This window comes from Acanthaster planci, linkage group LG04 (assembly GCF_054643075.1).
Source record: "Acanthaster planci isolate LZ-2023a linkage group LG04, COTS_SCS, whole genome shotgun sequence".
NCBI classification, from domain to species: Eukaryota; Metazoa; Echinodermata; class Asteroidea; order Valvatida; family Acanthasteridae; genus Acanthaster; species Acanthaster planci.
In genome coordinates, this window is record NC_141780.1 from 5,159,143 (window position 1) to 5,172,414 (window position 13,272).

General features: G+C 43.0%; 1 protein-coding gene across 2 annotated transcripts; it reads right to left on the reverse strand.

Annotated features, from left to right (window-relative positions):
- Positions 1 to 1,489: 1,489 nt before the first annotated feature.
- LOC110974230 (threonine synthase-like 1) lies at positions 1,490 to 11,692 on the reverse strand. 2 transcript variants are annotated; one of them, XM_022225720.2, is made up of 11 exons: positions 11,559 to 11,692; positions 10,427 to 10,585; positions 9,489 to 9,635; positions 7,524 to 8,338; positions 7,034 to 7,104; positions 6,148 to 6,252; positions 5,414 to 5,682; positions 4,947 to 5,104; positions 3,986 to 4,079; positions 3,542 to 3,638; positions 1,490 to 2,399 (listed from the first exon to the last, which is right to left on the reverse strand). In XM_022225720.2, exons 2-11 carry the CDS (start codon positions 10,562 to 10,564, stop codon positions 2,071 to 2,073), a joined length of 2,223 nt encoding a protein of 740 aa, XP_022081412.2. In that variant the 5' UTR covers positions 10,565 to 10,585; positions 11,559 to 11,692; the 3' UTR covers positions 1,490 to 2,070. The 2 variants fall into 2 exon arrangements, with proteins under 2 accessions (XP_022081412.2, XP_022081413.2); XM_022225721.2 differs by lacking the exon at positions 1,490 to 2,399 and having other exon boundaries at positions 3,543 to 3,675.
- Between the last annotated feature and the right edge of the window lie 1,580 nt (positions 11,693 to 13,272).

A 13,272-nucleotide genomic window follows, 5' to 3' on the forward strand; every position in this document is an offset into this window, starting at 1 on the left:
TCAGGCTCAGTGTTAAGACATGCACTGTTGACACTAACGCTGCGGGTACTCTCCGGAGTTTAGATTCCCCCGACTGGTCTGGCACTATTCCAGTGAGTTAAGTCCTGTCAAAACTTCACACAAACACATTCACTCCAGGCATTCCCATGGAGAGAAATGAAATGCCCTCTCTGGAATGCAAACTTCGCTTCCAAACCCACCAGCTTAATAATTCCAAGTCGCTCAGGCGTGAACCCGCATTGTGTAAGCATGCAACCTCCAACTGGAGAGCCTTAGTTCTGGTTTGGCGGAGTGCTTTGTACGCCCATTCTGGTTTTGTTCACTGGCCTCATATACAAGGTGAATGCCAGGGAATGGTAGTGGGGCAGGACATGTGCACGTTGGGCGATGTCAGAAACTCTGCCACGCACAATACTGTGTAACCGTTCCACATCGCCAAAATTACTTCGAATCTCTAAAAAACCTGGCAAGTGCTCAATTGATATTGTAACGGATTATAAAGAATATTTTTGATCAAAGGAAAACTGACGGCACTCGATGACCAAATAGTTGCTCATCAGTAGCTGTTTTGTCCTTTTTTCCCCCACCCTAAAAAAGACAGGAAGGGGGAAAGAAGACAAAAACGGAGGGGGGGACGGGCCACATGTAAGTAACCATCCAGTAATTGATTAAAATAATAAGTGTTCCGATGTGTAAATTTGACATGCACACTGTCAAATGGAAAGGGAGGGCAGAATTCACAGACTTGAAAACTACAATGTACCATTGCCTGTTGGATAGTCTCCTCACAGAATACGCTGACCAGGATGAAGGTCAATGAAATCAAACTTAAGCATTGGCAGTGAAAAAAAAAGGTACGCAGGCTCACAGTCCCCAGGGTCAAAAATATGAATCCTTTTTTTTTCCTTCTCAGAAGAGAAATTTGAATTCTTTACAGGCTGGATAACTTCTCAGCACATTTGTGTCGATGCTCGTCTTAGGTACAGCATGACCCATACTGACACATTTTTAAATAGTTTAAAATATCCCTCCACAGGCGGCAAAATGATCTCCCTTGAAATGCACGGTACATGTACTGCAGTTACAATCCCATACTGCCCAGTGATGTTAGTTGCTTTAAGAATAAAGCAGGTTTATCAATGCTTTATGGAGACCATTAGGCCATCACTGTGCATTATTACCCACCATGTTAATCCCTTCACTTGTGTAAAGTGGTGATTACAGAAAAGGAAAAGGGCAACCAAAGCACACCCAGGGCATTTTGGCCAGTGCAATATTTGCACACACACCTGGCAGTCACATTCCAAGGTTGTAACAAAATGCTTTCTGCTGAGTACACTGCACACACAAACACTTCACTTTGTGCCCCGTGCCTTTTATTATGAGGCACCGTGACTAGTAGCACCTCTTTTGTATGCATTCCAGTCGAAAAAAAGAAAGAGATCTGGACGAACCTTCTTCAGTGGCAGAGAGTGATCCTACAAGGACATTTCTATCAGTAAATAGTTTGCGGCAGCATTTAAATTTATTTTCGTTTCTTATTTTTTGTATTTGTTGTTTATTAAGACAATAGATATACATATTCTTTTAATTTGACCCCACTACTGAAGAATTCATGATTGTAAATTTCACTTACTAGTAATGATAAAATTAACTTTGGTAATAACCTACACTTGCTGTTTAATGAATTCAATTTTACTTTTAACTAAATTTGGTATTGATTAAATTTAAATTAAATTTTAATATTCATTAATTTTATTTGGTATTGATTAATTGTTTGGTATTGATTAATTTTGTTTTGTGTTAAGTAATTTTGCTTTTGTATTGATTAATTTAATAGCATTGGTATCAATTGATTTCATTTTGGCAGTGTTTGATTTAGCTTTGGTAGTAATTTAATTTTGGTATTTACTGATTTAGCACAATTATTGTTTCGCTTACTTGAAAACTCTGTGCACACATTCTGTGACTAGCATAGGATCCAAAACCATATTGTTTTTGTTCTGGAAAGACATGACGCTCAAGAAAACATTTCAGGAGGAAACAAATATATATGAGTGTATACTTGATTCAACGAGTTACACTAGAAACAAAGTCCACCATTTCCTCGACTATCTCGTCCCGTGAAGCTCTCAGTGTCCTGTGATGCAACCTTGGTCTCTCCAGGACTGCCCTCAGCTCTCTGTGGACCCCTGGCCGAGAGGCAACCGTCTCCAAGTCGCGCAGACTCTCCCTAGGGTTATCGGTTGAGGAGACAAGGCGGCGACCCAGGGATTTGGCAACGTCCACGGGGAACTTGCCGTAGTGGGCTGTGGAGCAGAGCAAGAGGGGGACGTCTCTCGGTCGGCGCCGGTCAGCCACCACTTTGGCCACGGCAGTATGGGGATCCATTAAATACCCTAAAGACAAAGTCAACATACTGTGACCAGCCACTGTAACAACAATACATTGTGTGTTGATTCCTATGCAGAGCAATCCGCAGACAATAATTTCACTGGTCTGGGATGGCAAAGTATGTAAAAACAAACTTGGCCACAAAGTGGCGTGACTTGTTCGTAGAAGAAACATCATTTACAAGGTGAATGCAACACAATTTTTTGCCCTGCAATCCCTGAAAATGCAATTTTCTTGTTTCGATTGACCTGAGTTTCAATTTTTGTTTTGCTGTTTTAAGGTATTTTGGTGCAGTAAATCTAAGATGGAAAGCTTGCGGTAGCACCATGCAAGGATACGATCTCTTTGTGAGTTTGTATGGTTCTGAAAAGAACCGAGAGGAACAGTATGCTCTGTCCGTCGTCAGGAGACTGAAGAAATACCGACATAGAGTGGGGCTTATAAGCTGACTGGGAGTACTGGAGTGCTTGAAATCCCATAAATCTAAGATGTTATTCGGGGGAGAACACCTCAATCTTTGGAGGATTTGTGCTCCAAAGCTCCTGAAATTTTCATATTTTACTATTCTAAATTTCTCTGGTGATTCATTGTTTGAGGGTTAAAAGCCGAAGAACAACCTTCTCCCAGAAATGTTTTCAATGAGCAAATTTTGGGTTCACAATGTGAACAGAAAAGCCTATGAATTGAGCAGGGTCTTCTCTGATTGATGACACCACAACAGCGCCCTCTGTTGCCAGAAAATTATCAACCGCATGGCCAATTTTAAGTGTTTGAAAAAGCACACTTTTTCATACACTTAACCCCCAAAAGACCATCAAATTGTTTTAGCATATTTCAGAAGAGTATAAAGTTGCACAATGAACTGTGTCTTAGAAAATTCATCACCTTAAGTCTGTAAGTCGCTCATTTGCCTCACACATCATCTACAGGTTCATATACAGGTGCATGTTGTTACATGCAGTGACATGAACGTATGTTTCAACCCCATCTCCAGACTAAGCATGCATGGAGTGCATGCATTCCACAACAGAAATGTACAGATCACTTGACTGCATTTTTGCGTACACGACCAGAGGTGAATGGGTACTGCCATCGACGGCAACCTCAGATTTCAACAGGCACCTTTCAACCCAGCCTTGAGCCATACCTGTTTGGGTCAGGGTCTTCTTTATGGAAGCAGCGTACTCCTTCTCCTCACAGCAGTCTCCCGTCAGGCCAAACTCATTCTGGATGCTATCCAGTACCTGGAGATAGAGTGTGGCCGGTGGTCAGCGTTCAAGACTCGGGAAAAGAGGGACACAAGTTGGAAACTTACATCTTTTCAATTACATAAGACTGTCACTCCTGCCTTCTGATAGTCAATTTAATGTATGACAACGGATTTGAAATGGCTAACAACACAGATGTGTATTACACAAAAATTGCATGAGAGACATCCACTAATATTTTATGCCTTGTTGAGAGAAAATCTTCAAGAAATGTTCCATGAATTGAACATGCATAGTAGTCAAGATCATTAAACCTAGGCCAATCAGACGTTACTGTCCAGTGATATCACTCTACACCATTAATACTTTTGCCACAGCCCTACCTTTGGAGAGATCTGGAAGTACTTTTCCCTGGCAAGCTGTTCATAACACCGTCTGACCTCTGCACCATCACCACCACTAGCGAGGAATAAAAACCTATCCAACAAAAATAAATTATCATATAGCTAATCCAAAATCTTGATAAAATACAACCAAACAAGTGCAGTTTTTAACATGAGGAAATGGTACAAAGAACTTATAGGGGACTTCCCAAAGCAACACAATACAAGCTGGTGTCAAGTAATTTTTAAACACATACTCAGTGGTGTAACTACGGGGGACCATGAGCCCCCCAACGGAGGCCCATGACCCCCGGTGCCCCCCCCCCCATTTGAAATTTTAAAATGGACGAAAATATATATAACTGGCTTTCCAAATCAGTTCAATTATTTTCAGTGCCCCCTGAAAAAATTGTGCACCCCCAGGTGCCCCCTCAGCTGTAGCACCCTAGTTACATTGTACACCTCTGCACGTACACCATGTTGGTATGTGCTGTATTCATAATACATACCGGTTCAGGCCAGTCTAGGCTCATGTGGTTATGACAGGAGTGTTTCAAATTGCCTCAATATGCACAGAGCAAACTTGAATAACTGGGTGCTGAGGATCTGAAGCACTTTGGTGTGTTTAAATATGCATTGCACTGGTACCCCTCCTTGACTACCTGTCTGACGACATGCAAAATGGAACCATTTCCACAAGATGTTTTGAACTAGTCCCTTTGTCTAGAGTAAGGTTTTGCTCAACAATTTAGAAGGCAATGTTTACGGCAATTAAAAACGATCTTCTGATCACATTAAGACCAACAAATTATCTAGGAGTCTCTTTGGTGTGACATTTTCCATCTAAGATTGAACTGTTGAACTGAAATTCTAATGTTGTACGTAATCTCAACGCAATGATTCCACGGTGCCACTCATAGCAGTTTGATCACATCATTGCAATAAAGGCGAGTGTGGATACCTTTCCAGATTGGAAGACTTCAGGATGTCGATGGCTGGCGCCATGGTAACATGCAAATGACGATGCCGCAGATCATAGCAACCAGTCTGGATGAACTCCATCAGAACGTAATTTTCATTGGAGGCACAGATGAACTTACGGAAAGGGATGCCCATTGTCTGAAACGAAAACAGTGTGAATAATTTCAGTGCCTATTGAAATTTAACCGTACTATTTCTACCATCCTCTCTTGACCCTGCCAATGATGTTTTGCAATCTGGCACTTGCATTTGGCACTTATACTTAGCACTTACATCTAGAACTCATATTTAGCACTAATATTTAGCTTTATTATTTAGCACTTGAAATTTGGCACCCATATTTGAGTTTCTTATATTTAGCTCTAATATTTAGCAATTACATTTACCACAAATATTTAGCACTCATATTAAGCACTCATATTTTGTACTAAAAATAGTTCTTTATACCTTGGCATAAATGGCACCAAGGATGTTCCCAAAGTTGCCAGTAGGGATGCAGATATCGCACTCATCCCCCATGGAAACTACCCCCTGCTGGACCAGGTCAAGATAGGCTGAGGCGTGGTACACGACCTGGGGTACCAGCCGGCCCCAGTTGATGGAGTTTGCGGCACTCAGCCGCACTCCATGATTGGCCAGGAGGTCAGCGGCGAGGGCGCCATCAGCAAAGATTCCCTTAATGGCAGTTTGGCAGAAGTCAAAGTCGCTGTCAACACCTGGACACACGCACAAGGCAAGTCTGCTATTAAAGTTCACTTATTCTCTGTGCGGAAAAGTCGAGGAAACTACTCCAATCTTCATTCCCATCTTCAATGTAGGTTTCTTATCTTCACTGCTTCATTGTTACTTCATGACAATAACACCAGAAATTTAAGTCCAACGCAGTGCCTGCCATATGGAGTGGATAGCAAAAACAAAATTTGCACTGAAGCTTTCGGTACATGTATGTTATATTAAGACTTGCGCTTGCACATTCATTCATTGCCTTATCTGATAACATTGAAGCAAAAAAAACATGGACTATATTCCTTCACTCTCAAACCAACTCACACACCTGTTATCCACTACATCCCACATCATGCATCTTCAGAGTTTGTCTGTGATGCTGGCCTTTTGCATGCTGTAATACACAAAAGTCTCTGACTGCAACACTGATTTGGTCATGGGTTTTATAAACTCACCGATGACATGGACGTTGTCCCCTGTTGCAGCTGTCATGAGCAGTTTCTGCACTTCACTGATCCCATTCTCTGGGTACAAGACCATCACCAGAGTACCACTTTCACCTGGAGACAAAATGAAACCCAATGCTCACTAGCTGTCCCCAACAGCCAGAAGTCAGGCTTTTTTGGAGCAGAGTAAAATTTCACAGCCACGCATTCAATCCTTTATGAAGTATTGTAGCCACTCTCTGCTTGGTGCAATTGTCCAGAGGTTATCTGCCTGAAACAGAGACCCCGACATTGGTTGAAAAGAGCCATGCTGGTAGGGAGTGTTCGTTTTGTTGGTAGTGATGCGTACCTAACGTATGCATTGTGAATCAGCTAAGTGGAGTTCCCACCAAAGGAGCCTCTGTTGCTGGGAAAACTGCACCCTCTCTTGGTCCCACTAAAGGCCCGTACAGCATAGGACTTGCGTGGTGTGGTATTGATACACAGCATTAACTCCAATGAGATGATGCTTATGTCCATAGGCAAGGCACTTTACCTGCCCGTCTATGCCAGTATGAGCATAAATGGGTCCTTGTGACGGCAAAGAACTGATGGAACTGACATCACAGTTCCTTGTGAAGGGGATAGTAGCACTGAAACACTATGAGACATTTGTGCAAAGTGGTGTGTACATCATGTAGGCATTATTACATTAGATATCCAAGGGATTGCATCATTAAAACTCCCCATTTTTAATCAAGTAGGCCTTGAATTTCACTTTTTTGCCCATTTGGCTTGCGGTGAGCCACAGATAGGTTTATTTTTTTATGCCATACAAGAATACTGGCTCTTAATGACTTTCTTAGTCCATGTCATTGGGATTACTGTTCAAAGCAGAAACTATAAAGCAACCAACCAGCAAATTTACTGAATCCATCCAGGACTGCACTCCCAGTATCCCCCGATGTTGCGACCAATATCAGATACCTGAGATTTAAAGATAAGAATTGGTTAAATCTTGGTAATGAAATCCTTCTAATTTTTGAATCATAAAATGAACAATTTTATCTCTAATGAATCTGTTTGTCGAACTGCAGAAAAAAAACAGTGCTCGGGTGAAAAAAAATCAATTAGCTTTGGATTGCATTCAGCGTGCATTAAATTTGAAAATAGGAATGTGCTAAGACAAGAACAGATTGTTTTCCTTAGGATAATGCTGAGCAAGATAGCTGTTCGCTAGAAGATTATCCCAACGTTTTGTGACCATGATAATGTTGTTTCAGTGCAACAAGGTCGTAACGTCTATTTTTTTTGTACACGAGATACGACCTTGTAGCACTGATGTGACAACAAGTAAATATTCAAGTAGGAGAACGTGATTAAGGAATTTCTAGAGGTACAGGTACCTTACTTTTTCACCCTGTCTCTGCACGGCCTCTGTGAAGAATTGGGGCATTAATTGTAAAGCAGCATCTTTGAAGGATGCGGTGGGTCCGTGGAACACCTCCATGATGTACTGATTGTCTTGGAGATGAGTCACCGGGACGACACTCTCGTTCTGAAAATTCTCCAGGGAGTACGCCCTCTGGATGGCAGTGGCGAGATTGCTGGGGTGAAAATCCCTCGCATGGATCCATTTTTCTAGTATTCGCAGCGCTCGCTGTTGGTATGTGCACCCGAGGAGTCGCGCCCATTCCCCCTGGCTGAAATGCGGGGGTTCGCTGTTGGGAATGTACAGCCCTGAGTCGCTCGCCAGGCCCTGCAAGACCACGTCGGGAAAATTGGGCAGCTGATGAGGTGGAGCAGGGTCTTTGGTCTGCGGGTCACTTCGGGTGGAAATGTATCCGGGGGGTTTCTGGTAATCTCTGAGGGCCTTTAGAACCTTCTCACTGACGTCGTCAGGGTTCTGAAACCTCTCGCAGACAATCCTGATGTCGTGGGCTCCCTCGTAGAACGGCTGCCTGTATGCCAGCAGGTCCAACATGGAGACGCCTGGGGCCTGCCCCACGATGCGGTCCACCTTCATCCTGTGCAGGCGATCAGTGATGTCGTGCGAGTCTGTGTCTAGGAACACGACCACGCCCGATTTGGCAGCTTGCCGCATGGCCAGCCGATGCATGGGCACCGACCCGCTCAGGGAGAGAACGCTGTCTCTCAGGTCGAGGTTTAACAAGGCATCGCCCTCTGCAGCTACAAAGCTCTCTCCTCCCACTTCAGTGAGCTGTATGACAAATAAAATTACAAAAATAAAGCTCTTTTTTCTTAAAATAACAAAAGGACTTGGCCTGACAAGGTCATGAGCATATATAACTCAATCTAACAAAGTGAGTAATGAGTTAATGAGCCAACTAGGAGTTACAGGCCTTCAAAAGACCTTCGCACAGTGGAACAAAGAACTACCAACATTTTTAACAACTTTATATCCATGTTCATCAGGGTGCCAAACTCAGCAAATAACACAAAACAGAAACCTTTGTTAGTTCTTTTTAATGCAAACTAAAAACAGAATAACATATTATAAGTGACCTCAAGACCTATTTCATAGGATCTGTTCACGTTATGTCCAGAAGCCTCGGATATCTGGTCACTCACAGCAAGTTGCGGTCCCCCCTTTCTCGAAGATGGTTCAGATTAACCTGAAGACACCTGCATCATGCTTAGGAATAGGCAGGCATCTTGACACACTTCATATGTCTCAACTACAGGATATCCCAGAAACCAGACTTATGAGCCATTACTGCAGTGACACCACATATGTACACAAGAGGCCAGTGCCCATCAAACACCTATTCAATCGAGACAGGGTTGTGACTTCCAAAAATGTGCCTACTCCTAAAGTTTTATCGTATGCACATGAGTGAAGTGCCACCACAGTACGGCGTCTCCTTGGTAGGTTAATAAGCTAGATGTTTGAATATCCTCTTGGGAACAAAAATAATCAGAATTCACAACTGCTCATTTCACTCTTCTCAATAATGAACAAGGGTGATTCACAATCCTCTGCCCCACCAAGAGGTTGCAACAACAGTGAGGCCATTTCTCATGTTTATGGTCAACAAAAGCACAGGTACATTTGCCTCGTTTTGTGTTTGAGTGCATGTCAGTAGACAACTTTGGGAAATTTTGATAAATTGGGGCATTCCATGCCATTGACAGAAGAAAGGTTTAAAACCGTTACTCAAGTTACACATGCGAATCTCCTTCCCTGGCATACAAACATCCAGAATAATTCAAGGTCCCAATGTACAGCTGGCGAATAAAATTTGCCGACCGTTTCCCACAACACACTGCGAAAAATGGCCTTTTGTGGCAAGCTCCTGGTGGTGCATGGAACTGTGAATTGCCCGTATATGGGGATTAACGTTCTGAACCTTTTCTGCCACTGTCATGCCCCACCGCCTCTCCAGATAGTCGTTGTCAAAGTCGACCGCTGGTCGACCCAGTCTCTGGGCAAGAATTCTGCCTACGGTGGTCTTCCCACAACCCGGACTTCCTATCAAGATGATGTTATTATGTTGCTAGAGAAAGAAACAAAAGACTTTTTATCAAACCGTCTAGGGCCTCATGAACCTCCTTGGCACCGAACAATTTAACCAAAATCAAAGAAATTACTAAGCGCGTAACTGTTCTGCTTTGCCAAAACAGTTTTGGAAACAAAGCACGCACATGAGTCCATCATGTAGGGAAGCGCTGACAGGGCAGATTTCACACGCGGGTGGGCATGCACTGTTGGTATAGTGAACTGGCTCATTTTTATTCTTTAGAGTGGAAACTCCCAGCTCCGTCTCTTCATCCTACAAGTGGTATGGTGAAATTGGAGCAAGCTTTAATCAAGCTGATCGGCAGTTTCTGGTGATAAATTAAACTCTCATGCAGTACTACAAAAGATGCCTTGGACGGGCTGTTCCAGTTTCGTGAAAGGAATGTTTCTTTCTTTCTTTCGATGCTGATCTTTACTACCTGAAGTTTTGGTACTCTCATCAAGACTCGAGCATACTACTTGAAGACTCAAAACACAACAGGGCTGTAATCCAAACCAAGCGGTTGAGTGAAAATGTTGTAGCAATAGCCTGTCTGCCTTAAGAAGAGGCCCCTCTCATCAGTTGAAAAGAGCCATGTCGGTGGAGAGTGCTCATTTTGTTGGTAGCGACATGACCACAACGCAGGAATTTCTTAGTCTTTTGTGACCCAGCAAAGAAGCCCTTACTGCTAGGAAAATTAAATTACCTCCTCTCTTGGTCCCCCTTGGGGCGCGCAGCCTACAACTAGTAACAGCCTCTCATTTAAATACAATCTCAACTTGAGTTACCCCAAATCCACTGCTGGACAGCCACTTTCTGTCTCCATCCTGTCTGACGTTGTCATGACAATGGGGCAGTCTACTCACGAGGACGCAGCACCCTCTCGTAGAGAATCTGGCTGCTTGTCGGAGAAAGCACACTGCCATTTTTGCTCACAGTGAGGGCATCTGCATTTTATGGAAATGTCACTTTACACTTAGCTATAAATCTTGGTCCACTGCGTTGTCCAAACTCATTTTCATAGTTGGGCAAACTTAACAAATTTAGTGAACACCGACATGATGAAAAAACAGGAAAGTGTTCCTTTAATTATATGGAAAACACTAAGTTTCCCTTAAAATGTTGCCAGAATTTTTAACATGTCCTGCACAAATTGGAAAATTTAGCTGAAAAATTCTGAAGCAGTTACTTAGAAAACACTTTATAAACCCTAGATTTTTTTCAGACAAGTCTCATAGGTTTGTAGCGTGCACGGGGGTATTGAGTGTCGTCCATATATGCAACTCTTTCCCAAAAAACAAGAAAGGCCTGCAAGTACTAGGCATGCATGACTGATTAAATAAGCCTAGTCAGCTGGTGTCCTAAAAAAAGTGAAAACTGTCCTGTCATGTCATCCAAGACATCAGAACTAGTACTAGGCAGTCATCAAATCATCATCATGCTAACATGCTTCTAAAGAGTTGTTTTAAAAAAATATATAAACAAACAACTATTCTCCTCTCTGCCCCTTGTAAGCTCCAGAGGCCCCACCCCCTCCATTCAAGAAAGGCCATTTAATCTAACATCAGTGGGCAGAATTGGGAAAGAGTTCCATTGATATCGATATAGGACCATATGCCATATGGTGACCACTTGCATGACTTGACACTAGTAGTAGACTGATCTGAATAATTCTGAATGTTTTCCAAGTAAACGACTTGGTATTTTCCCTCCTAAATCGAGCTTTTCTGGACATGTTTTGCTTTCTCATGGCTAAACATGGGTCACTGTACATGCTGTGGGGGATTTTACTACTGGCGTCCGTATTGGAAATGGAACTCTTCCCCAGAAATCAGAATGGTTACCATCCTGGCTTACAGTTACTGAGCAGTTCATTTTTTAACTTCAAATGATACAGACAACTACAAGCAGTGTACCCACCTCATGCCCTGAGCTTGCATAAAATCAATTTTAGGACTCTGCACCGAAAGCAATCTAAAAATATAGTTAATAAAGTGAATCGTCCATGAGATGAGACAGTGATGAAGTTACAAGTCGCGCGGTTTCGAGTCCAGCTACCACTAGAGGGAGACATTCTTCTTTCTATTGAGTGCATTTGGGTCATTTGAGTGCACTGTGTCAAGTTCAAGGAAAATTCTTCGCCAGACCGAGGTGCTCAAAAAGTAGGCCTACGCCTTACAAATTCTTTCAAAAAGAGGAGTCTGTGCTGGCCAAGTATGGCCCAGTATCTCTGTGGATTCAGGGGCTCTCGTATGGGGGTAAAGCAGACAAAAAAAATGTTATTAAATTGTCAGAGGAGCCCGAAAAGGTGAGGGGAGTCAACTAAAAAATGGCTGCTGAAAAGACTTTTGAACGTTCACTTTTGGGGGTGAGTTTGATTTGGGCGGATAATTAAAAAGTTAAGTTCACCATTTAACCTACTTCGAAATTTTTAATCAGGATATATATAAATGGACTGCTTCGACCACCAGTAGCGTAGCTAGGATTTTACTTGTGGGGGGCAGAAGGGGGCACCGGCATCTTATGGGGGGATCAGCTTTCAGAGGTGCGTTTTTAAATTTGGGGGGGGGCAAGCTTTTGTCAGCTTTGTTCAATATCCATTCATCCGGGGGGTTTTAGTAGGGGGCACCTGGGGGCATCGGGAATTTGTAGAGGGGCGTGCCCCCAGCCCCCCTCTGTGGCTACCGTCGCCTCTATTGACCACCAGTCTCTGTTATTTCAAGTTTTGAGGGGGCCAGATCCATGAATTTTGCAAGGGGTCAAGCTGGAGATTTTGTTAATGTCTCACGTTTGGCTGACTATAGTCTCCTATTTGTAACACTCATCTTGTACACAAAAAAGAATCTGCGAGATGCTATTTTGTAATTTACTTCAGTTATTTTAAAATCATTTCCCCGATATTTTTTACCTTCACCCTTTTGTTGTGTTGTCTCAGAGCAGGGGGCGTTGACCCCCCCCCCCATCCGCCCCTGAGAATCTCTTATCACAGATAACGAATTGAACACAAAATGCTCACGAACTTGTGAGCCCCCTAAATATTCTAAATATGAACTGAGTTATGCTATAGTGTAATTCGACCACCAGAATCAGAAGCCATTACTGCGGTGGCACAATGCTCGTGGACAGGTACACGCCTCTTCGACCAATCCGGTTCGTAAATGTGACGTCACTTCAGTTTAAACCACGCCCACTGCACACGTGCACTGCACTAATAATATCCGAATCTCTTGTCTAGAGCTAGGTCTAGGTCTTCTCTCCATTGGCAATGTGTGGAGACGCAGAGACAATAGACCTAGACGTAGCTTTGGAAGCCCGTTTCGGACACGATTATAGGGTTACATGCATTGATCGCCTTTTACACGGAACAGTGGAACCGGAAGTTACTAACGCGCAACTTCAGCGATGGTCCAATGAGAGCCAGTAAATCGTGGCGCGCCCGCCTTTGCGACAAAGTCACTTACGAACCGGATTTGCTTAGGGACATTTATTATGTAATGGCATGAGATTACCGCCATGCTCACAAATTAATTTTAACGTATCTGAGTCTGTATAGCTACAGTGAATAACTTTACTTCTGCATGGGGCCCTACAAATACAAAAACCTAATTTCAAATGGGGAAAAAATTACGAAAAA